General features: G+C 51.0%; 1 protein-coding gene across 4 annotated transcripts in view; it reads left to right on the top strand.

Moving 5' to 3' along the window:
• The first annotated feature begins 1,294 nt into the window (after positions 1-1,294).
• NSMF (NMDA receptor synaptonuclear signaling and neuronal migration factor) overlaps positions 1,295-25,647 on the top strand; it is a 47,087-nt gene continuing 22,734 nt past the window's right edge. For 3 of the 4 annotated variants that reach the window (XM_051807982.1, XM_051807985.1, XM_051807984.1), the window contains exons 1-3: positions 1,295-1,546; positions 10,067-10,128; positions 21,494-21,970. In XM_051807982.1, coding sequence (XP_051663942.1) covers positions 1,434-1,546; positions 10,067-10,128; positions 21,494-21,970 — 652 coding nt within the window. In that variant the 5' untranslated portion in view covers positions 1,295-1,433. The remainder of the gene's footprint in view (positions 1,547-10,066; positions 10,129-21,493; positions 21,971-25,647) is intronic. The other variant, XM_051807983.1, reaches the window with a different exon arrangement.

The raw sequence follows: 25,647 nt of genomic DNA, 5'->3' as shown, positions 1-25,647 counted from the left end.
GGTGAGACCCTGGCACATATTGCCCAGAGAAGTTGTGGTTGCCCCATCCCTGGAATTGCTCAAGGCCAGGTTGGATGGGGCTTGGAGGAACCTGGTTTGGTGGAACGTGGACTAAGTGATCTTTGAAAGTTCCTTCCAACCCAGGCAGTTCTGTGATGGTCTGAACTGAAAACCCTCTGAGGTTTGACTGACTGAGTGGTTGATCAGCTCCTTGTGTTGGGTTTGTTTTCGAACATTCCGTGACCTCAAGGCAGGTGTTTCTTCTGTCAGGTGACACTGGGGACAAGGAGGTATCTTGATGCCCAGCTCTGCCTCACGGCTCTGCTGCCTCCAGTCACCTCTGGGAACTGCTGTGCTGCCCAGGAGCCCGCTCTGGGATGGTGGTGATGAGTGCTGACATGCTCAGGGGACAAAGCCAGTGGTGGAGAATGGGTGTTTGTGTCAGTCCTTCAGAGCTGTCGTGCCCAAAACCCAACAGCCCAACCTTCGTGAGCAATGCGACGCCCCTGCACCCACCCCTGCCCTGCCACCAACACAGCACCCAGCTGTGGAAAGTAAACCACGTGTAAAACCTTCCACCCAATCTGTCAAAGGCAGGCTGCAGTTTTATGTCAAAACGACTGATTTTCTTTTGCAGGCTGCACATCTGTTTCCTGACAGGAGCTTGGAGGGAGCATCTCCCGGGCCTCCCCTCGCAGCTGTGTCTGCTGCTGATGGCTGGATGTTCACCTCAGGTAGAATCGTGGAATCACAGAGTATCCTGAGCTGGAAGGGACCCACCAGGATCATCCAGTCCAACTCACAGGACACCCCAACAATCCCACCCTGTCCCTCAGAGCGTTGTCCAAACCCTCCTGGAGCTCTGGCAGCCTTGGTGCTGTGCCCACTGCCCTGGGGAGCCTGGTCAGTGCCAACCACCCTGTGGGGGAAGAACCTTTTGCTGAGATCCAACCTGACCCTGCCCTGGCACAGCTCCAGCCATTCCCTGGGTGCTGTCCCTGCTCACAGGGCGCAGAGATCGGAGCTGCCCCTCATGAGGAAGGCGCAGCCCCCTGATGTCCCCCCTCAGCGTCCGTCCCCCATCTCCGGGCTCGCACCAGGAGCGCGGGGCACCGCGGGGGCTCCGGCCCGGGGGTCTCTCCCTCAGGCGGGGCCGACGCCCCCTCCCCATGATGTCAGGGCACGGAGGAGGCGCCGCCGGCCAAATATAGCGGCGCTTCCTGGGCGGTGGGGCGGGCTCGTCCTTTCTCTCCTCCTTCCCTCCCTCCGTGCCTCCTCCCCTGCCTCCTGCCGCAGTCAATGGGGCGGCAGCGGCCGCGGCGGAGCGCAGGGCCGGCGGGGCCGGCGGGGCGGGGGGCGGCATGGCGGGGCGCTGAGGCGGCGCGGCGGCGGCGAGGGGCGCGCCCCGGCATGGGCAGCCGCGGGGCCCGGCGATGAGCGCTCCCCCGGCCGCTCCCGCTCCCCCCCGCGCGAATATGGGCACAGCCGTGTCCAAAAGGAAGACGCTGAGGAACGAGGCCATGTCGTCCGTGGCGGCCAAAGTGAGGTGGGTGCCCTCGGGGGGGTTCCCGCGGTGCCGGGACCCCGCGCTCCCCCGGCCGCCCCGGGGGCTCTGCGGGGCTGGGGGGACTCGAGAGCCTCAGGGCGAGCCGAGGCACCGGCTGCGGGCACGATCGGGGTTTTGTCCCCCGGGGCCATCGCGGGGTTGGGGAATGGCAGCCCTGCCGGTGGGTCCCCCTCGCTGGCTGCCCCGAGCCCCCCAGAACCCGCCGCGCTCCGGCGGTGACTCCGCTCCCGCTGCGCCCGGCGCTCCCTCAGCCTCGGAGAGGTGACTTCTCTCAGAGGTGTCCCCGCCACCGGCCCGGCGACAGCGCCCGCAGGTTTTATTTGCTGGGGTGGCAAGGAGCGTGGATTTGTTAGGGATGTGTCTTTCTGGTCTCCGGGAGCTGGGAGCGTGGTCACTTCGCTCGGTGGGTTCTCCTCGGCTGAAATGCCGTCTGCGTGTCCGAGGGCAAAGTCAGCAGCTTCCTTTTCACTTTGAATGGGAAAACTGTCGTGTGAAAACCTGCACCCACCTCGTCTGCCCTCTCCGGCAGCGTCCCAAGCCACTGCATGGACCAGTTAAAGGATTTGGGTTCTGTATTGTGCCTGTTCTGCTTTTATATTGCTTGTCCTACAGTGTAGCGTTTCGCTCGCCGACTAGTCCCACTGCTTTTCAGTATCAAACATCCTAGAAAATATATTTGCTGCTTGAATTTATTGGGGTTTAGAAAGCTGTCAGAGATGAGGTTTGCTACAGTGCCCAGGTAGGTGGAGAGGACCCTTCTCCCACGCTGCAGTGCCAGTGTCACGGAAATTATCCGGCAACTATCTGGGGGCATTGGCGCAGCTTTTTAGCTGCTCCTACAGCACAGCTGTGCCAAGAGGTAGGTCTGTCGCTGTCGCTGCTACATCTAGACCAACTCCTTGCTGCTGGGAAAAAAATGGGGAGAAATAAACTTTTTGGCTGCATTATGTAACAGCTTCTTTGTGTCAGACAGAAGAATTGCATTAGAATAACCTGGAGTCATGTGTAGGACGCGATCCGTGTTGCTGAGAGATCTCAGTCACCTCTCCGTGTAACTCAGCATTATGGCATCTCTGCTGTGCCGAGAGGAAAGAGAAGTCTTATGGCTTGAAGGGAAGAAGATTCAGAGCTGTCTGTATATTGCCATCTGTTTGAGTTGTAAAGAAATCCATCCTTCAAAGTCTGGAGTGTCTCTTAGAGAAAGCTCCCCGGGCAGAGCCTGCAACTTTTCCCCGTGTCTTGGTGCACTCTGCCCATAAACCAGTAATGGAAATGTGGGTGCTTTCAGTGGCATCCAGAGATTTGGAAGTGGGATTCTTTTTGGTGATGTCAGCCAGGTGGATGTGCAGAAATGACATGTGAAGCACCATAACTGCTGTGATGGGGTTCTGGGATTGGGATTTAGACAGTCACACAAACAACATATTCGGTAATTGGTAAGATTTCAAGTGGTTGTGTGGGTGTTTGGGAGCGACTAATGTGTTTTGAACATAATGACTTGTTAGCCTACACCAAGGTGGGCAGATGCTACTCGGGTAGTATCAATTGTGTGGAGACTGGGAGGTGCCTCTGGGGTTCTGGTTTGCTACATACCTGCTATAACTAGTGACAAACTGCAGGTACAGTTATGTGGGAGTTCTGAGGAGTCTCTTGCTGGTGTGAATTGAGGTGGCTTGACTAAGAAAGTTAGCTGGACTTGGGCTGGGGAACATAAAGTCCTTGAGGAGTGTCTGGTCACGTAGACCATGGCACAGGACAGATGTTTTTATGTGTCTCCCTGTTGGTGCCCTGTGCTAGAAATGCCTAATCCAAAAAGCCTTAGAGGAGGGCAGAGAACTTGCTGAGGGGCTCCCTGCAGTGCCTCTTTGCATGGAGAAGGTGCTGTCCACGTGCCTCCATCCTGCCCCTCCATGCACAGCTCAGCCCCTGCCTCCTGTGGGCTCTGCCACCCTTAGAACGTTCACTGTGGTGAGGACCCACCTGCTGAAAGGTTTCCTCCAGGCTTCCCAGAGCACATCACACACAGCCCCTCTGCTCTGCCCTGGATCCTCCTCCATGTACCCCATGTGTCCTTATCTACAGCAAAGACTGTGCAGGACACTGGATAAGGCTACAGAGACTGTTCTGTCCATCCCACGAGGGCTGGGGACGTGGGTCACCTGTATGGTAGCACTGCTGCAATGATTAGGTGCCCTGTGGGTATAGGCAGCTGTAGAGTCCTGCTCCTGTGCTGCAGAAAGAGATGCCCTGGGATTGTTTCTCTGTATCTCCTGAGCTCTGCCCCGTTCATATTTCTCACAACTTTTTCTTTGGAGAGAAAAATCATCTCCTGAATTTCGCTGCAAGTCCAAGGGCCACTGATGTGTATTTATTTTGAATGGATGGAGTCTGTGTGCACACTTGACTCTCACTGAGCAAGGGGCATGGGTTGTTTGCTGGCATGAGTAATGAGATCTGAGCAGAAGGTGCAGGCTCCCTAGATTCTTAAATGAAAACCTCTGCAGAGCAACTCAGGGAAGTCTCCTGTCCCAGGAGAATTAATTAAGCTCCACACAGCTTGTTGTGTACCAGGTCTTTTAAACAGCTTCTTACAAACTAAGGACAGTGTTGCTCTGTGCCAGCGTTGTGGGGAACATCCCCAGTGCTGCTGGCTTGGCCCTCTGTAGTCGTGCTCTCCTGAGGGAGTTGCAGTGACCTGCGCCGATTCCGTGCACACACCCCGGCAGTGGCTGTGCTTGGAGCTGCTGCTCTGATCTCATCTGAAGTGCTGGGCTGTGAGATCTCCCTGTCAGACTGTCTCCTCCCTGTGAGTGCATTTATTGCCCTGTGTGCAGCTCCTGGGGCCCGAGTGCTGAAGGCAGGGATGACGCAGTTGTCCTTGAGCTGTGACCTTGGTGCTGCCCCTCCGCTGACGGTGCCGGGGCTGCTGCGCCTTGGGCTCCTGCACGTTCCCCTCAGGGCCAGGGGTGTCTGACCCATGCTCCTTGGCTTCCCCAGCACACTTCCAAGGGTGCACATGAACCCTTAGAAATGGGCTCTCTTTGCCCTTGCTGCCTTGGCACCTACAGGAAAACACTGGCACCCCAAAAGGGGCAGTAAAGGAAGTCTTTCCCTACAGCTCTGCTTTGTATTGTGCTGCTCTTTGGGAGAGCGTGACAGTGCGAGCAAACAGATGTGAGGCTCTTGCTGGGTGTTCCAGAACCATCTCTCCTTGCTGTAGTTAGCACAGGAAATATTTGAGTTGAGAGTGTGGTTCATCTTTGCCCAATTTCAGGACTTTGCCATCTAGTCCAAGATACCCCAAAAAGAGATATGGATTTGGTCTCCCTCTCTACCGATTGGAGAGAGCTGGAGAATGGCTTTGAACACGGCATTCGTTGCTGTAAAGGGTAAGTTTTGCACTGACAAAATGCAGAGGTACTTGAACATGTTCCTTATCCCAGGTTTCTTGCTGTGTGAGAGATTTTTGGTTTAGATTGGGGGGTTCTTCTTGGAGTCTAGATTCTTTTTTCTGCCTGTGAATGTTCTGGTGAGTGGTATGAACTCTCTCATGCTTTGATTGCCTTTTTCTTTCAACTTCTTCCTGCTTTTCCTCTCTCCTCCTGTCCAAACTTCGTGACTAAATTACTCCAAGACTGTGGGGTCTTTGACTTTTCGATCCATTGCTGATGTCCAATTTCCCTTTCTTGAGACTGAGAATTTTAAAATTAAATTTTTCCAGCTCCCATCTCTTTACAAAGATATTTCAGAAAACTAATTTTCGTCAGGGTATTGTTACTATTAGGCTTAAATAACGTAGGTGTCAACAGTCTTTAATGACTGAGCTGTTAACTGTGGATATGCTGGAGGTGTTCCCTTCTCTGCCTGGTGACAAGAGCAGGATTGCTGCTGTAGGAGGACGTAGGTCCTGATGATGCAGGAGGTCTCTTGTCTCCTGTTTGCCTGAGATGCAGCACTGTCAGGTGCTGTCACAACAGATTCCTGCTGCAACCGCTCTGGGCATTATTTCTGAAGGAGCACAAGAAGGTGGTGGGTGTTCTTTATTTTTTCCATGTAATACTTCTGAACAGTCCAGGTTTTGCTTAGCTTGCTGCTGTGCTCTCAGTGGAGTTATCTGAGGTCTTTCCTGTCTCTCTGAGTGTTTCAATCCACATTTCTTCGCTCAGTTCAGTGTCAGTTTGGTGGATTGCATAAATTTACGTGCACCAGTTTCTCATAGCTGCTAGTGTGCATCAAGGCCCCTTTTATCCTGCTGATGTGATTATTTCAGAGACATGAAGGCTATTTTATGCTTATCACATTGTAATTGAGATCTTTGTTATTTGGTGGCTTCGCTCCTTCTAGCAAATCTCTGTCTAGCCTGTCTGCGCTTCTCCGCAGTTCTGGTCCAGACCTGAGTCCAGCTCTGACATCTGATGCACAGTGAGTACTGAAAAATGCCCCCCAAAGGGCAGCTGCCTTTGCTGCCTGTGTTGTGCTGCCCCATCCCACCCTCCTCACTCCTGAAGCCGTTCTGCTGGAATGCTGGAGGAGAGGCTCCTGATTTCTGGAGCCGTGGCAGGCTGGTCTGTGCTGCTTACACTGGGCAGCACAGCGTGCTAGAGCTGAGGTCCCTGGTCCATGTCCTTCTGTTAAATCAAGCTGTGCTGACTGCGTAACATGCAGGGCTGATCTGCCACTAAAATGATAACCTCTCTCCAGATGAGTCAGGGCTAAACTTGTCATGTCATCAGCTGATCACCTCTCAGTACTACCTGCTCATTTGTATGCAGCTTTGGCAGAGTCACACACTCAGGGTTATAGCTCACCAGCCCGTGCAGCTCTAAGGCACCTTGTACCTCATCTCATTTATGTGAAAAAAGTTATCTTTTTCATCCCTTGCCAGTTAAATTATCCCAAAGTGTCTCTGCTCAGAGCCCAGTTGAAGAGTTTTGTGTGATGGTGTCATGAGGCTTGAACTCCATGGCTGGTGATAGTGGAGGCAAAGCTGAGCTGAGAGAAAAGTCTGATTGTGTAACTTGTGGCAATAGAGAGTGTAGATTAAAGGGATAGAAAAGAATGGGATGGCTAGAGCAGCTACCATCTGTTTGAATTTTGCTCTGGCTTTATTTTGATGAAGCCAGTGGGTAGCCAAGGAGAGGGGGAAACGGCACGGTAACAATATGGGCAGGTGCTGGTAAACTGGGGTGGCTGTGAGCACAGGGAGGGCAGAGAAGGAACACAAAAGGCTTGGCAAGGGGAAAACAGGCATAAGGAGCCATCAGCATGGCCATCAGAGTCCCCTTGGCAAAGGGCACGTGCAGACATCAGTGGGAGATCAGCTGAGGCACAGCCAAGGAGGAGCCGATGGCACTTGGAAAGCAGGGATGTAGAAGGGAACCACTGAGATAATAGGCAAAATAATTAGCCTGAAGTTTGCAGTGTAATTGGCTGGAAACCCCCCGTTGCACATTGTGCTGTGCAGGCGTCACTGCTGTGTTTGCTGTCACGAGGGAGCTGTGACCGTGTGACCAAGTTTGTTTGCTCTTGGCTTGGCCTGTGGGGTCTGAGAGCTGTGGGGGTGGAAAGGCAGGGACAGAACTGCAGGTTCAGCCTGGGCAGGGCAGCAGGGCTTTGGAGCAGCCCTGTGCTCCTCCACTGTGCTTCTGTCCTGCACGAGAGGTCTGGGTATTGCCTGTTCCCTGGGAGCTCTGGCACTTGGGATTGCACCCTCCTACCTTGTGTGCTTGGGGAGACAGGACAGTGAGGTTAGAGACACTGCAGCACCTCTCTGCTTGGGCTCCTGCTCTGAGTGATGTTATTTTCACCATGGCAAGCATGGAAAGCATTTCACCATGGAGGGTGGCATCACTTCTCTCTGGCTCTGTGTTAGCCAGTTTTCAGTCTGGGTCTTAGGAAGTGTTTGGTACTAGTTTTTTAAGCCTGCATTGGTTCAGGTTTTCAGAGCGACAAATCAGCTTCAGGCATTGGCAGAGAGATGAATGGAGAGAATGATAGATGATCTTGGAGCTCTTGGAGCTTTTGAACTAGTTACAGACTACATTTTATCATCATATTTCACCATTTTTTGTGTGAATCACCATGTTCTCTCACTGATAAATTATTACCTGAGAACTTGCTCGTTGTTGTTTTATCTACACGGAATAACTGCTGATGCAAAAGAGAAGCTTCAGAGTCTTTCCCCAGGGTGCAAGTGCTCCATTTGTGAATGGTGTTGGTGATGCCTTGCAAGGACAGACATTTCCTTGGGAAGCCTTGGAGTCCCAGAAGTCTTGGTGGAAGGGATCTTGGGAGTCTCGAGCCCAGGCATCTGCTCAAAGCTGGGCTGTTGCCAACGCTGTGCAAGATCAGCCGAGGCTTTGGCTGAGCTTTAACCACCTCTGACATGGAGTGCAGGAGTAGCTCAGGAATGCTCCTGCAGCTGCATATCCTGATGTTAGAATCACAGAATCATTTGGGTTGGAAATGACCTCTAAGATCGACGAGTCCAACCGCGAGCCAAACGCTGCCACATCCACCACTAACCCACGTCCCCAAGTGCCACATCTGCATGTCTTTTAAATCCCTCCAGGGATGGTGGCTCAACCACTGCCCCAAAGTAGCCACATTCCAGCTCCCAACTCTGCATTTGTGTGTTGTCCTGGGCCCAAGTCCTGCTTTTTGCTCGGACAGAAAGGTTGGTGCAAGGAACGTCCATGAGGTGCTTTTCTTCCTGGATGGGTGAACCATGATGGTCGTCCCTCTGTTGTTTGCAGTGGGGGTTGTGGGCTGATTGTACAGCTCCCCATGTGACAGAGCCTCTGTGTGACCATCTCTAGGTGTGCTTAGGCACTGATGAAGACAGTTTGGGCAACTGCCACCCCAAGTGAGTGTCTAAAGGTACAGCCTGGGACTAGACAGGTGAGGATCCGGAAACAAGGAAAAGCTCAGCACTGGATGTTAGTCTGTAAAGATGCAGAAGCTTAAACCTTGCTTCTTGCACAGCTCCAGCTGTGCTGCTCCAAAGCATTTTGCATTTGGCTGTGCTGAAATTTAGTCCCAGGGAGATTAAATTACTCTTTCTTCATCGTTCGTATCGATCCCGTGTTGCTGGCTGAGGATGACAAATGGACTTCCCACTCCTTCCAGCCCAAGTTGTGCTGGGAGGTGTGTTGTAGCTTTGTTAATTTTTCCCCTTTGGGAGGAGGTGCATAACAGCAGTGGCTACACAAGTTGGGGTTGGCTGCTGCATGGGGTAGCAAAGCAGAAGGTTGTTTTGGAGGTCAAGGCCATTTTCCACTTAGATATTTAGTGTCCCTTAGGAGATTTTTGCAGCAGCTTGAATTGGAGAGGGATGTTGAGGTTGAGCACGTCTGAAGGAGGAGGACAGTGGATGTGATGCCTTAATATGGACAATCTTCCCTGTTGCAGCAAGTCTTGACTCCTTCCCAAGAGATGCTAGTGTGCTGGTGGGCTCTGGGTCTGCTGGCTTGGCTTGGCTGGCCCAGGAGGTGGTGGCTGTTTCACCTCCCTCTTTGTGAGGCCCATGGGCAACTCAGCCTGATTGTGAGGCTGCAGACCTTGGAGAGATTGTTCTGCAAACCTAGGGAAAATGGATGGCTGGGGAAAAGCTGGCATTATTATTGGCTCTCTTGAGTCACAGGTCTGTTGGGTACAGGAGAACAAGCACTGCAGCAGGACAGTATAAAAGCCCTGGCAACTGGAATCTGGAGATTACTGTATTCCAGGGAATGTGTGCCTTGACCAAGGATTCCTTTCCTGTGTAGGTTGCAAGCAGAGAGCTTTTCCCTGGTTGGAATATTCATAGGTTTGCTCTCTTACGTAGGCCTTGATGTGTTATAAGGGTTGAGCTCCCCCTGCTTCGTTGGTTCTTAATATATTCCAGTAAAATCTCGGTCATCCACGGGACCTCAATCCATCAGAGAACCAGGAACTGCTTTTTGGGGTAGTTGTGGGTGTCTCTCAAATAAGCTTCTCCAGTAATCCAGTCACTGACATAGTTGGTGCTCGAGAACTTGGGGTGAAGGTGGTTAAAACGAGCATTAGCATTCATGTCTAAGCTGTTACAGCTCACGGGTGGGAGCACTCAGGACCTGAGTAGGAGGTTGGAGAGGTGGTTGGCACTGGGGTGGAGATACCTCCTCCTCTGAGCTGCCAGGAGGGGGTTGAAGACAGTGAACCAGTTCCTGTGTGCATCAGAGAAACGAGGCCAAATTTATTGCAGGTGCATTTCAATTTTAGTTTTCAGTTTTAACAGAGAAGGTAAAGACTAATGTAGTCCTGGACTTCCAGTCCAGCTCTGTTTTCCCTCTTTGGCCAGGGGAACACTGTGTAACCAGGAAGCCCTCAGTGCTATGGCAGCATGTTTGCACTGGTGTCACCTGGGGCTGAGGGATGACAGCTGCAGGAACACAGCAGTCTATTGCTATTGAACTGTGCCTTCTTTCCTTGGCCTTTAACCACTGCCCATCTCTGTTTCTCTCCTTTGCTGTGACACAGAGCGGCGAGGGCTTTCGGAGAATATCTCTCACAAAACCATCCCGAGGGCAGAAACGGCTCAGGTAAGAGAACTGATGTGCCTTGTTTGTGTCCATGTGTGGGCATGCACCTATTGCTTGAGAGCCCTAAATTGAAAGTGCATTTATTTGTCATGAAGGGTTAGTGGGAGATCTCGGCAGGAGAAAAGGCAGTTTGGTGACTCAGTGCTGGGTGGGCTGTAGGGACAAGTTCACTTTCAGTGTGGTAAAGGCACCCCTGGAGCTGATGTCCCTGGGAGAAGCTTCAGCAGGGAAGTGACAGCACTGCACAAGGCTTCTGCACTGCTTTGTCACTCCTGGGTCTTGCTTTCACTGGGGACTAAAATGAGTTTTAGTGTGTTCACTGGTGTGCTTAGTGTATGTGCAGCAATCTGTCCTTGATGGCAAAGGTAACAGCTGGATTTATTCTCAGAGTTTGCTTCCACAAGGGTTAAACTGAGATTTGCCTAGTTGAGGGCATCAGCATGTGCCAGTTAATGTGTCAGAATTTTAGATGCAAGGTATTGTCCCCATCAGCTTATGATGAGTTCTGCTTGATGGGCAAGAGAGCACAAGAGAAACTCACTCCACTTCTAGCAGGGCTCTGTCTTCTCTGTGAGGAAAGAAAATATTCTGCAGACAATACATTCACTAAAAAATCTATAGAAAATCTTGTGGAATCCACAGAAAATCCTATGTGAATAAGTAGCAGATTGTTCTGTAATGTTGAACTGTTTTGCAGGGGATAAAGTTATTAAATAGAACGTGGTGTTATCATTTTAGGTAATTTCTGTGTGTGTTTAAACCTCTTGCTAAAAGAGCAAGCCCAGTCACACTAGTCTTTGGCAGCCAGCTGAATGAGTCCCTGCCTTTTTCCTTGGATCTCTTCTAATGACCTTCAAGTTGTCCTTGGCTGAGTTGTGCTAACACTGTGAATGGAAGGGCTCTAAAACAACGTACTGCAATTTTCTTGGATGTTTTTCAGGCATGAGGAGCTCCAGTGACACTTTACTTACAATATTTGGTCTAAGAACAGCCCGTGGTGGTAGGAAGGGAAGGGTGGGGAAAGGCTGGGGTTTGGTGCAGCTGAGATGAAGTGTCTGTGAGGCAGAGGAGGAAGAGAGGGTTGGGCAGACTGTTCAGAGACAGGCTGGCAGGAGCTTCCCAAGGTGGCAAAACCATCCTTCCATCGTGGCCATTTTTGCGGCTGTTCCTGTCAGCTGGAGTCTTTGCTGGTCCTTTTTTGCAGCCCCCCAGCCCAGTTTCCAACAGGGAGAAGTGTTGGCTCCTGCTCCCTCTGTAATGCCCTCACAGCACCTGTGGGGTCACGTTCAGGCCAGGCAGGGAACCTGATGGAGACAAGGGGGAATTGCAGATCTGTTCAGGTGCCTGAGGGCTGGGGAGCTCTGCTCAGGTCCAAGGAGCAGGAGCCTCTCTGCACTTACAGAGCTGTTGTTTACTCAGCCTTAGGGGTGCTCCTGGTTGCTTGTTCCTCATGGACTGTGGGTAAGGAGAACATGGAAATGGAGCTAATGTGTCTCCTGGATGTGTTGGGCTCCCCAGAGCAGCACTTCAGCCCTCTCTGTGCTTGTTACACATCCCTAAGCTCTCCAGGGAAGCCTTTTCACCCACTGCCCCTTGGTGTGTCAAGCTTGAGATTGTCTTGAATCCAAGTGAATTTAGTTGCCACAGGCAAGAATCAAGCTGTGAGAGGTACACATGGAAATACCACAATACTTATGGGATCCTCAAGTACTCACTTGGAAATAAAAAAATTCCCTAGAAATTACTCTATAAATTCTAAAGAAGGGGAGGAGGGAGAATCGTCATTTTTAAGTCATCTTCTGAAATTCTGCAGTGTATAATTTAACAGAGTCTGTAACACTTCTGTATAAATAACCATGGTAGGAAGGTTGCTATCCTATAAAATATGTTGAGAGTAGGAAATTTGGCTCCCTTTTATTCATCCCACTAGTCCAATCCCAGGGAAGTGATGTCTTTGCTTCCTGCAGAAATTCTGTCACAGGATCACAGCGCAAGTTTCTGAAGGCTTCACCTTTGGCTGGGCAGAGTGGTGGAGCTGTAGGATCAGCTGTCTATTGTGCTTTTTGAGGAGCAGGAAGGTGGCAGAGCCATCAGTGGGACAGTGAAGGCTTAAATGGAGAAGGGAAGGGCAGGATCCTCCTCTTCTGTGCATCTGGGAGCTTGAACCCTCCTCTCTCCCTGCAGAGGGCAATCCTCATGGAGAAAATGGAGTGGGTGTGTCTCTTTGGGCTGTCAGTTCTTTTGCTGCTTTACCTGTTAATTCAGCCCCAGGAGACCCACCTGGGGGGAGATGGCAGGTGTGCAGATACTGCCCCAACTTGCTCTAGTTCTGCTACATTTTGTTCTCTGAGGATTGTCCATTTTGGTCTAACTTTTTTCATCTTCAGAGTCCCTTGACTCCAAGGAAAGGAAATGGTCTAGTGGCTTTTGTATCCCTCATAAGATCATGTTCTACAACTGATCAAGGAGCTTGTTCTTCAGGGGTAACTTTTACACCCCAGAGTCTGTTTGTGGTGGCTCCTCTGGAGAGCTTGTGTGGCAGAATGTCTCTGAGAAATCAGGGAGTGGCAATGAAGAACTGCAGAGGGACTGTGTGTCAGCAGGACGGGCCAGCTGCCACAGCCAGGCATTGTAACCAGGGCTGAGTTACCTGCAAGGCTTTTTTACCTTCTGTTTTCAATACAGTTGCAGTCAGTGTGTGCTCTCTGTGCTTGCTGGGGCACTGGGTGTGGGATGAACAGCAGCAGGAGGTAGAGAGGTACTGTGGGGTGACATGGAGAGGGAAAAGGAGAGGGAGAACGTTTGTTGTTGGTTGTAACTTCTGATTCTTCCTGATGGGAGGCCCGGGAACTTCATGGCTCACAAATGTTGTGTGACTATCCCTGTGCAACTCTTCAGTGTCTCACTCTGGAGGAGGTTTTTCCAGGTGACTGGGGAGGTACATTTACCTCTCCTCTTGCTCGGAGGTTACAGAAGGGATGATGGCAACACAGAGTTTTCTTTCCTTTATTTCCCTTTTGGAACAGGGCATTTGCCTGGTGATGGGGTACAAGTACTGACAGAGGATGAAAAAATTCTCCCTTTGGGCTCACTGAGACTTTCCCCCCTGATCCTTAAGCTATTTTGAGGAATTAGAAAAAAAAAAAAGGGAGTGTTGGACTCTGCTGCAGGTGACAGGACATGGATCTGGTGAGGGAGCTGGTGCTGAGGAGGTGATGGATCTCCTTCTCTCTTCCTGCCTCTATTCATTGCTGACTTATTCATGCAGGCTGGAGGTCTGGGAGGGTTCCTCCCGTGTTCAGTGTTCACTCTGACTGCAGGGCTGTTGCCAGAGTCCTTGCTGACTTTTGTATCTTTCTGGTACCTTCCAAAGACTTTCCATCTTGTCTGAGGCATGGTTTTAGTGTAGGAGAAAAGGACTGAAATATTGTGCAAGTGTAAAAAGGCTGCAGAGAACAAAGCACAGAAGAAATAACCTCTCAAAGTGTCACCAGAGCTCATGGAATTTTGGACAGTTCCTTTCTCCCAGCTTAGATGTCAGAGGCCCCACGCTGAGATAATGTTTTAGATTTTGTTATCTCCATGTACTGACACTGTGAGAGGAAAAGGTAGCCAGGGCAGTGACATTAAAAAGGACAGCAAGCAGAGCCTTTGAGAAGCTGCCTCCTGCCTGGGGAAGCAGTGATGCATGCCAGTGAGCTGGGAGCCAGACACAGTGATCCTTTGAGGAAAGAGAGGGAGCTGTGTGGGTTGTTTTCCTGTTACTTTTTTATCAGGCAGTTTCTGTTTTGCTCAGTGGGGTTGTTGGGAGGGAGCTGCTGCTGCTGGAGTGCAGGGCTGTGGGATGCAGCTCTGGGCTGCCCTGGGATTGACTGCTCTGGGCAGGATGAGCGGGAAAGGTTCTGGAAGCAAGAGAAAGGGAGAGATCCCAGCAGATATAAGGTGTGGTTTGTGCTGCCACTGCTACCTTGCAGGTTTTGACCCAAATTTGATGTGATTCTTGCAACAGCAGCTTGACTACTGCTTTGCATCAGTGCAAACCAAAGGAGTGTTTACCTGAAACTGGAAGACACTTCTTTTTAAGCTCAAAAAAGATCATCTTCACGTCTTTCCTTTGGTTTTGCATGGTGTTTCAGTCATCAGTGCAATGTGTAAGGAGAAGAGGGCACTTGTGAGCCAAATGGCAGTGGGGAGGGGTGGCAGGAACAAAACATGTTTACCCCTGCCCCAGGTGCAGAGCCTGCACTGGATCAACCCACTGTGTTTGCAGCCTGGGCTTTGGCTGCCTCTGAAGAGGCTGGGAGTGTGTGTGGAGGAGCAACCACACACAGAGGAGCTTCCTGACACTGCCAGAACTGGCCTGGGGATGGAGAAACCCCAGTGTGAGGCCTTGCAGGTGCTTCAGGGTAAAGCAACCTGCAAGCTGTGCTTTTTGTGCCTCTGTGAAGTCAAGCTGGAGCTGTGCAGTGCTCTGAGGGACCTGCAGTTTGGCAGTGGTCAGACTGTGGAGCTGCCAGTGGAGCCTGGTGCAGGGTGAGCACCAAGGAGGCCTTTTTCTCTAGAGGGTGTTTGCCCTGTCCCCAGGGTGGACCAGCAATGCACCTGGCCCTGCTCCCAGTGTGTCCCTGTGCTGATGAGGTGGAGGTGGCCTTGAGCAGTGGAGGTGACCTTTCTAGAAACAGAGGGGGCTGTAGGTGGCCTGAGCTCAGGACAGAGCAGGAATGTGAAATCTCATCTCTGTGGCTTTCAGGCCACTTCCAGCATAAGCCGGAGCAATTATGGTGTGGGTGTATCCTGAAATTTGCCATGGAATATGTTGTTGGCTTATAAAGGGAGTGAAAGCATAGGTCACAGTGTTGCCATGGAGATGCTGAGGCCAGTGATGGAGCTGCCACTTGCTCCTTTGGGTCGTGTCTCACAGGAACAATTTCATCTGTTCACATTAATGTTAGAGGCCAGACTAAAAGGTTACTCACCTATGAGACACTGTGTCAATACTATCTGGAGTTTGTTTGTTTTCTAGGCCCATTTGAGCACAGAAGACTAATTGGAACCATTTTGTCATAGCTAAGTGACCTTGTGGTTTCTCAGAGCAGCTCCCTTACAGAAGCAGCCCTTGCCTCTTCCCTGTGGCTTTGCAGGGAAGTGTGTGACATTCCTTCCTTGGGAGCAGTGGGGTTGTGGTGCCCAGTAAAGTCACAGTAGGGCTGTGGTCAGGATTTGGGTAACCCACAGTGAACATTGTGCACATCGTTGTGCACAGCTCAAGAAAGACAAGGAGCTACTGGAGAGGGTCCAGCAGAGGCCACAAAGATATGAGGGGTTTGGAGCATCTCTCATACGAGGAGAGACTGCAGGAGCTGGGCCTGGCTAGTCTAGAGAAGAGAAGGCTCAAATGGGATCTCATCAATCCATACAAATATCTCTAAGGCAGGTGCCAAGAGGATGGTGCCAGACACTGTTCAGTGGTGCCCAGTGACAGGACAAGAGCAATGGCCATAAACTAAAACACAACTAAAACACCTCATTATGAGGAAGAACTTCTTTCCATGGAGGGTGGCAGAGCCCTGGAACAGCTGCCCAGGGAGGGCAGGGAGTCTCCCTCTCTGGAGACATCCCAAACCCACCTGGATGTGTTCCTGTGTCACCTGTTCCAGGTGACTCTGCCTTGGCAGGGGGTTAGACTGGATGATCTCCAGAGATCCCTTCCAGCCCCAGCTATTCTGGGATTCAGTGAATCTGTTTACTCACTTGACTCTGAAGCTCCTGCACAGCTGAAATGCCACTGTGACCTTTTTTTCTTAATTGTCGTGTCTCCATTTTTAGATTCCTGCCTTGTGCTTCAATATTTTGAACAAATTTCCCATTTTTTCCCATGCCTGTTTCTTGGCTACATCTCAGCCCTGAGCCCAGCGAGGTGGGCTGCTGGGGGGTCCTGCTGGGGTACAGCAGCTTTGGGAAGGACTTGGTGGGAAGCTCTGCATTAGGGCTCTGATGAGGGAGAGGAGGAGCACACCCAGGGGTCAGGGACAGGCAGGGGGGAGATCTCAGTACTGAGACTGCAAGAGAAACTGCTCAGCTGTGCAGTTCAAATAGTTTTTATGGTTTTGCAGTGCCAGAGCACCTCTCTGCTCTCCTCACTGATCACCTGGACTCCTCCTGGTGTAAGATAAAACCAGCATTAACTTCATTCCTACTCCTGTGAGCAATGCTGCAAGGCCATGAACTGCACACCCAAAATCTCTCCATTCAGTGGCCAAGTCAGTTCTTTCTTTTAAAATTGGTACCGTAAACTTCAGGTCCAGAGAGATCCAGCTGAGGTGGAACAGGGAAGAGAGAACTCTCTCTCTGAAATTTATTTTGCTGAGATGACAGAGGTTCTTTTAATAGGGTTTATCTGGATTCCCCTTTGCCACTTTGCTTCTGATGCTGGAGCGGAAGCTTTAAATCCAAGGTGCTTTAATCATCAGTTTAGCTGCTAAATGCAGGAATAAATTTGGTGCTTCTGTCTGTGCCTTTTGGCTATGTTCTGCCTTGATTTATAAACTTCTCATCCCACGGGGTTACAAGGCAGTCTGCAGCAGAGGCGAGTTTGGCTCTGTGAGTTGTGGATGGGCAGCAGTCAGCTGGGGCTGATCCCAGCCTGTTCCCTGCTCTGCAGAAACGTGGGGACAGCGAAAGAAAAACAGCCCAAGTCCTTTCACAGTTCCCTGGGTCAGAGTGAGTGCTCAGGTTAGAGTTACTGACTGAGAAAGGATGTATTGTAAGTATCTAATAAGGGTCAATTATCGGGAACTACATGTACTGAAAATATGGATTCTCTCTTTTCCAAGACACTGCCAGTTACCCAGCACAGATGGTCACTGCTGTCAGTGCCTTTGGTGATACATGTGCCCTGTGGAGTGTGGTGGGCAGTGCTGTGTGGAAGGTGAAGAAAGAAATGTCAGACAGGAGCAAGTGAGGCCAAAAAGACGTGTGTTCAAGTAAATGACAAGGGGGGTGAGAAGTGGGTTGGCCCTCAGGACTGGACTGTCAAGCCCCTGGGCTCTGGACAGGCTGTGGGACTCGGCCCAGGTGGCAGGGAAGTGATGAAAATACCATTTGGATGTTTGGGCTCATGATCTACAGATCAAGCACGTTGGTCTCCTTCCCTTCATCTTGCTGTTAAGTATCTCAGGCACAACAAATCCACGTAGAGCAGAAATCTAGATGAAAAGGAACCTGATTTGTCTGGTCTCAAGTAGCTTTGCAGCTGTGTGAGACAAAGGTGTTGCTGCTGAAGGCAAGTGGGAGAGCAGGGGCATTCCCAGGTCAGGTTCACTGGAGTGGCTGGAGAGGAGGGAGCTGTGCCAGGAGTCCCAAGTCACGCTGGCCTGGGCTGCTGTGGCAGCTGGATGGAGCAGCTGGGAGTGGGAGAAGTGACAAGAGCAATGTGACAATGAGATGAGGGGAGCAGCAGTCACCAGGCACAGGGTGTTAACAGCAGCCTGCTGCAGCTGACTCCCAGTCACTGCTGAACTCCCCTTGGTGTCCCTCTGTCTCACCACTCAACATCCCTGTGGCTCAGATCTAATTCAGCATTGATTCCTGGACCAGCCTGACTTCTTTCTTATCAGAAGCAAACTATTAACCTAAAATGCCACAGTGGAGGCAGGTGGCACCTGCATCCAATTCGCTGCAAGCACAGAAAGGGTCACTGGTCACATCTTGGGGCTGCCTGTTTGTGTGACTTCATGTATATGAGTACACAGACTTGCTCCTGAAATGGTGCAGGTTCAGTTTTAGCAGCCAATAATTCACTATGGTGGTTATTTGAATCTCTTTTCCTTCCATACTGGCTTTTTTCTGTAGATAAATTCCTTATTAACTACAAGTCTGGAACAAAGCTTCACATTCCCTTTGCATATGAAGTTCTTTCTTCAGTGTGTAGTTACTGAAGGTGCTAAATTGAATGAAAATGAAGAATTATTCAATTGTTTCACAAAAAGAAAAACACATTGGTGTGCTGGCAGCCTTTTGTAGTGTAAATCATGAAAACTCCTACATAAGTACAAGTGAAAACACCTTGAGGAAGGGACAAGTAAGGTAGGAAGAAAGAATTGTCCTCGCATTTTGCATGCTAGATCAGACAGGTAGTTGATGTCAAATATATCTGGTCAAGAATTGTAATGCTGCCAGGATTTCAGTAAAAAATCTGACTTTTACATGAAACCAGTCATGTCCCACTTGCATGTCTGTAAATTTTATGGGGCTGAACAGACCTCAGTGCTTATAAAACAGAGACTGGAATTGGTCTCTTTGCACTCGTGATCATCACCATTTCCAGACATACTGTGCTTTGGGGGCTTCATTTTTCCATTTAGCCACAGATCCCAGAGCTCAGGAGTTCTTGGATCTCTGAATTGTGCTGCTGTCAGTGTGTGAGGGAAGGTGACACTCCTGTGTGTTTGCTCTGAGGAGGCTGTACATCCTCCATCCTAGTATTAATTTCAGGAGGAGCAGGGGCAGCTGTCAGCCACGATTCTGTGGTGGTTGAGAAATCTGAAGCGTCACTGTGCCCACACAGATTAGTAAGTTTGACAAGTTGAGATGAGTACTGAGAACTGGCCTTTGTTTTTAATTTTAAAAATGGTGTGCTTGGCACAATTAACCAGCACAGATCTTGGCAGATCTCGGAGAGTCCTTTGGTGGTGTTTTCCCAAGACACACCCACTCTAGAGCACAGTTAGTCTTGGAACTGGAGAGGATCTCAGGTGCTGGAGAGCAGATCCCCACGCCTGCTGCCCTTTGAGGTGTGAAATGTGGTTGGAGAGGCTTTGGAGCCTGTGGACACCTTCTGCACTGGTTGGTCTGTGACACTGTATCCTGCAACTGGTAGGACTGGGTGGACAAGCTGCTGGTTTTTCCGCTGGAATGGCCCTTGTTGACCATCAGGCTTTCCTCCTGGAGCAGGTGCTGATGTCCACACCTGCCTTTCCTATTTTACCTTTATTTGGTAAAGGCAGACCACTGCCTGCCTTTCCTATTTTACTTGGACAGTATCAGTGAGGTGCATGACTCCTCACTACGTCTGGACATGCATTTTTGACTTCATGTGAAGCCTGGAAAGACAGCATCAGCCACAAGTTCAACAGGCACAGCTCTTTCTTTAGGACTCCTGCAGTGTCTCCTCCTGGTCAGCTCCAGTATCCAGAGGCTGTGAGGTGTCACTAGGAGACAAATGAAATGAAACCTGAGTTGTGTCAGCTTGAGCAGTCCTGACAGTCACTCCTCGAGCAGAGTGGCCAGAGGCATATTTATCTCCTGGTGGTGCTGGAGGAAGTTGTGTCTCAAGCAGAAAAATGAGATAAGGGTGACACCCTGGACCAGCTCAGTTCTGGTCAGTCTCAGTTGCAAACACAGCAGGGGGAGAGGCCCTGGGCAACCTGAGCCCAGTCCAGGATGGATTTCAGATTCAAAATGTGACAGTCTGCAGCTTGGGAAGGCTCTTCTGAGAGGGTCACAGGAGCCCTTCAAAGGCAGCAGAATGTGGCAGCAGTGAAAGGGCCATACACCACCAGTCTTGTCCTGAGATAAGATTTCTTCCTCCTTCATCTCTTCATGGCCAGTACCAAGGCAGCCAAGCCTCAAACTGTGGCTGAGTTCTTCCAGGTCATGACTCAGTAGCTCCTTAAATATCTACTGAAGTGAAGGCTCGGGTTTTCCTTCTGTCTCTGTTTTAAGTGCTGCTGTCTGTGCTGGACACTAATGATTTCATTTTTTGGGGGTAGTAGTCACATGAATAATGCATTCCCTGCTGAGCCTTTTTGCCAGTCCCCTATAGCTGCTTCCCATCTGAAGGGAAGTGTAAGAGGTAATTAACAGCCACTTGAAAAAGGATTAGCAGGTGGGTGGGAGCTACTGTTGGGTTCATGCATGGAATTGCCATGGAAATGCTGAGATTTCCTGGCACTTCATCCAGTGTGTGGGCTCCAAAGATAGTTACACTCATGGGTCTCTCTCCTTTCGATCTTCCTACCCTACAAAGGGAGTGGCTGTGTTTTCCTCCAGGACAGCTTCCACTTCCACAGGCTGTACTGTCACTGTCTGCACACACAGTGGGTGCTGGCCAGGGGTGCTGTGGGGAGCAGGTGCTGTGCTGCACCTCTCAGCTGAAGTCTTTCTGCATTTCTTTCATCTCATAGAATCATTGAATATCTGAGTTGGAAGGGACCCACAAGGGTCATTGAGTCCAACTCCCTGGCCCTGCACAGGACACCCCAACAATCCCACCCTGTCCCTGAGAGTGTTGTCCAAATGCTTCTTGAACTCAGGGTTGATGCCGTGCCCACTGCCCTGGGGAGCCTGTTCAGTGCCCAACCACCCTCTGGGTGAAAATCCTTTACCTGAGATCCAACCTGACCCTGCCCTGATGCAGCTCCAGGCCGTTCCCTTGGGTCCTGTCACTGCTTACAGGGAGCAGAGATTGGAGCTGCCCCTCTGCTGCCCCTCAGGAGGATGTTGAAGACCCCAGTGAGGTCTCCCCTTAGTCTCCTCCAGCTGAACACCCCAAGTGCCCTCAGTGTCCTCCCCCGGCTTCAAATCAAGGCCCTTCCCCATCCTCGTTGCCTCCTTTGGACACTCTCTAATGGCTTCAGCTCTTCCTTGCATTGTGTCCCCCCAGACTGCCCCAATATTGCAGGGGAGGCCCCCCCAGGGCAGAGCAGAGCGGGACAAGCCCCTCCCTGGCCCGGCCGGCCATGCTGGGCCTGGTGCCCCCAGGACAGGCTTGGCCCTCCTGGCTGCCAGGGCACTGCTGACTCAGGGCCAAGTGGCCACCCACCAGGACCCCCAGGGCCCTTTCTACAGCACTTCTCTCCAGCCTTTGGTTCCCCAGTCTGTACACACAGCCACGATCAGTACCTGCCCTGTTGGCAGAAAATCAGGAGGAAAAAACCCCAAACCCTTTCCCAGTGTTCTAAAAGAACTTGATGTGTAAAACAGAGTTTGGCACTTGGAGAGGTTTGTGCTGATCCTTGTCCTGCAGACTGTGACCAGCTCAGAACCTGCTGGAGCATAAAGGGTTGCAGCTGAACCAGGGCTGTCTTGCATGGGAGCATTTTCAGGCTGTGCAATAAGACCTGCATTGGTGGCCACACATGCTTAAAATATTGGGCCTATTTGTGAGAAATGTCTCTCATTTCAGTGCCAGCTCTGGAGGTTTAGAAGGCAGCAGTGGGCACACATTCATCTGAAACGGTTCCTGGGGGAACCTGCTGTATTTCTCTCCTTACTCCCCTTTCTGCAGCAGTAGCAAAGAGCCTCGTGAATTTGAATTTGAATCTGGGGTGCTTTGGTTTTAAGGAGCACGTGCCTTTTGTTTCAGACCACCTGTTAGCAGACTCCTACATCGGGCAGGAGGACTCCCCTGAGCTGCAGCAGGCGGCGCAGAACAAGCGCCGGCTCTCGGTCATCTCGGACGGCAAGTTTGAGAGGAGCTTTGAGGAGCAGGCGGAGAAGATCCCGAGCGAGGCAGCCAAGCCCCGGGTGTACACGATCTCGGGGGAGAGGCCGATGCTGTCGGAGCAGGAGAACGGCAGCATGGAGCTGGTGGTGATGAAGGGGGCTGCCCAGGACGAGTGTCACCACGGCCACCACGGGCACGGCGCCGGCGGCTCCCACGGCGTCAGCAGGCACTGCAAGGCCTGGCCAGGCAGCCGCCAGGGCTCCAAGGAGTGCCCCAACTGCACCCGCCTGGCTGCCCCCTCCCAGCAATCCTTTGACCTGGAGCAGCACCCGCCCAGCGAGACTGGGTGGCACAGGAAGAGGCTGGAGAGGATGTACAGTGTCGACAGAGTGTCTGGTAAGTGAGGGGTGAGTGTTGGGTGCTGGAGGGACACAAAGGGTGACACCATCTGATCCCAGCACGGAGGGTTTGTTGCCACATGCCTGGAGTTGGGCCCTGTAGCATTTCACTTTTGGCACCTTGCTGGTACTGTCACAGAATCCCAGAATATTCTGAGTTGGAAGGGACCCACAAGGATCAGCGAGTCCAACTCTCAGCCCTGCACAGGATCATCCCCAAGGGTCACACCCTGTGCCCCAGAGGATCAGCCAAACCCTCCTGGAGCTCTGGCAGCCTTGGGGCTGTGCCCACTGCCCTGGGGAGCCTGGTCAGTGCCCAACCACCCTCTGGGGGAAGAACCTTTTCCTGAGATCCAACCTGACCCTGCCCTGACACAGCTCCAGACCATTCCCTGGGTGCTGTCCCTGGTCCCCCCAGAGCAGAGCTCAGTCCCTGCCCTCCTCTGCCCCTCCCCAGGAAGCTGGAACTGCCCTGAGCTCTCCCCTCAGTCTCCTCTTCTCCAGCTGAACACCCCAAGTGCCCTCAGTGTCCTCCCACGGCTTCAAATCAAGGCCCTGCACCAGCATTCCTGGAAAGGGATTTTCAGAGAAGGAGTCTGAAATAAGCTGAGCTCAGCTAAGGGCCAGCTGTCCAAGCTCTGTTGTCTCTCCTTCCAGCTGGTGAGCAGCAGCTGACCTGGGTGGTTTTCATGACACCTTCGTGCAGCTCAGTGAGGGTGAGCTCTGTGGGCTCTCTTTCTGTGGAAGGAAGAGCAAGAGAGGAGGGGCTGTGTCTGAGTACCTTCATCCCTGCTCATCCCAGAGCAGGACTCTCTCTGTCTCATGTGGGGCAGGGGAAATCTTTGTGAATGTGCCACAGTGCTCTGTAGGACCCTCAGCTCAGGTTACAGTGTTCTGCACTTTGGTGGGTCCCCCAGAATGCTCATCTGTGTGGCTGGAAGCATTTTAACAGGGTAACCCGTGTACTGCCACCTCATGGGCTTCCCATAAATTCAGCAGATAGCACAGTATTGAACTTTCTTCCCTGCTCACTATCCATTTGCTCAGTGTTCTCAGGGAATAGGGCTTGTAATTATTCAATTACATTAAAGAAATCCCTGGCTGTCTTTAAAAACTGAGCCATTAATCAAATATGTGTCAGTCTGTGTGCTTTGAATTATAAACTAGTGCACAGTCCATCTTTGCCTGTATGTGGCTGGCAAAGAGTCTGACCTAATTTGTCTGATTTTTTCTGTAAACACACATCCAGGCTTTTAGAGCAGAGAGTCAAGCCAGGAAAGGTCCAGGTTTTCTCCTGGAGAAGAAATTGAGTATAAGGACTGTGGAGATCAAACTGTCCAGCTTTCCTGTGTTCATAGTTTCCTAGTAAATAACATAGTGATGTCTACTACAGGTAAGATCACCGAAGTTTGGGTTCTGGACCGTACTTTCATGCTTAGATCCTTGAAATTATGTAACTAAATTAATATATGGCCTAAAACTGAAGAATAGTAGTGAAAAAATAGGTGATTATCAAATGTGCAGAACAACTACAGTCCCACGGAATCCTGTACATGGTTTTTAAACATTATTCCCTCTGTTCCCTGGGATATTTTGGGCTTCACATCAGACACTGCATGTGCAAGTTTAGACTTTATTATTTTTATTGCTAAAATGCAAGAAAAGGAATGATAAGAGTTTTTCTGTGTGGAAACCTTTTAGGGTTTTATGATCCTAAGTGTTTTCCTTGTTAAAAAGATGGCTCTGCATGTGGTGACAGAGCCAGAAAGCTTGTCTGAGGTCAGGAGAAGAAAGTATTTTCAGGAAAGTAGATCCCAACCCCAGGGACTTGGTCTCCTGGAGGTCAGGGTGCTGAGTTGACTTGGTTGCAGGCTCATGATGTGTACTGAATTAAGAAAAGGAAGATTTCCTGGCCTAGTGCTGGTGGGTTTGTGTTGAAAGCTCTCCTGATGTCGTGGTTTAACTCTGGCCTCAGCAGCTGCTCAGTCACTGCCCTGGTGGGGTGGGGAAGGGTGAAGGTGAGAAAACTTGTGGGCTGAGATAAAGACAGTTTGGGTAAAGCAAATGAAGCAAAATAAGGAATTAATTCCCCATTCCCCATGGGCAGGGATGCTCAGTGATAACAAAACATCCCAGTATTATCAGCACTGTTTTCAGAGAATCAGGGAATGGTTTGGGTTGGAAGGGACCTTAAAGCTCATCTCATTCCAACCCTGCCATGGGCAGGGACACCTTCCACCAGCCCAGGTTGCTCCAAGCCCCGTCCAGCCTGGCTGGATTTCAGTACAAATTTCAACACAAATCCAAAGCACAGCCCCATACCACCTACTGTGAGGAAAATTAACTTCATCCCATCCCAAACTAGCACATCTGAACAAATCAAAATTGCACTGTGTACTGTGGGACTGAAGCAGGTTACTTGATGCAGAACCAAAGGAAAGTTCCACATCACTAACGGAGGGGTTTAACTCCTCATAGCTGGACCTAAACTGCTCAGTTTGCTGGAAAATGTGTCCTGGCAAATCCTGCAGGGAGATGCCATGTTCTGTTTCTGGGCCTTGGAGTTTAGTGTCTGTTTTTAACTAGGCAGCAGTTTTTGCTGGGGCCAGTTACCAACGTGAAATGGAGATCTGTCTTTCTGAATACATATCAAGAGCAGTTACTTAAACGGGAACAAAGTGGGCCAGTGGATGCCTCCAGGAGTAGTTTGTGTTTCATACAAACAGGCAGCAGCTCCCCTTGGTGATTCTCTCAAGCCCCTGAGTTGTGGCACGTGTGGCTGCACAGGCAGGGCTGTGTCTCCGAGCCCAAATCCCATCACAGCACTGGCACCGTGGAAGGAAATTTTCCTCAGCTTGGTCTCATTTGCGCTCTGTACCCAAGTGTTGTCCCTCAGAGAGAACCAGAGAACTGAGCAGCACGAGTGGCACAGGCTGCAAGAAGAATTCCCTGGCATGTCCTTCATGCCTGGCTAGCAGGAAAAGGGAGCAGAGAAGAGGGGAGATGGGGGAGAGGCTGATTTCCCCAGAGGTTCACCCTGCAGTGCTGCTGCTCTGTTTGGATTTACATGACATGCTGCTGCCAACCAACACTCATGACAGCCAGGCCTGACTGGCATCATTTAGTATGGATTTTGATGCTGGGTTTACACCATTCCAGGGAAGCACAAGCTGTCATCCCCTGGGCTGCTCCCAGCATCTCTCACAGACACATCCACTCATGGATCCACATCCACCATGGACAGTGGTGCTGGGATTTGGTGCAGTGGCTGGAGATGCTGATTGTGGTGCTGGTGTTCCTCCAGTCTCACCAAGCCCATGGCCCCTCAACTGTGTAATCACAGTTGATGCAACATGAAAGGAGAACAAGCTGCTCTGCCTGGCCAAAAAGGAGTTTGCTGCCTGCAAACTCCTGGCAGCAACAGCCATACCCATAGTCTGAATTTTAATTCAGTGGGTGAGCTCTGGAGCTGAGCTGTGCTGCCTAGTCCCCACCTGTGTGCTCCTCTCCTGCTGTTCTACCTCTGGCTGGTAAAGAGACATCTCTGAAGGGTCCCAAATCCTTAATTCTCCATTGAGTGCTGTGTGTAGAACAGGGATATCCTTCCTATATTGACTCCTGTCTGGGAGAAAAGGAGGGGAGTCTCCCAGGGATGGTCCAGGCAAAGGCTCCTAA

This window comes from Manacus candei, unplaced genomic scaffold (genome assembly GCF_025592945.1).
Source record: "Manacus candei isolate 608988 ecotype Guabito, Panama unplaced genomic scaffold, ASM2559294v1 h1tg000071l, whole genome shotgun sequence".
Lineage (NCBI taxonomy): Eukaryota > Metazoa > Chordata > Aves > Passeriformes > Pipridae > Manacus > Manacus candei.
The sequence above is the reverse complement of the archived record's forward strand: the minus strand, read 5'-3'. Positions and strand labels throughout refer to the sequence as shown.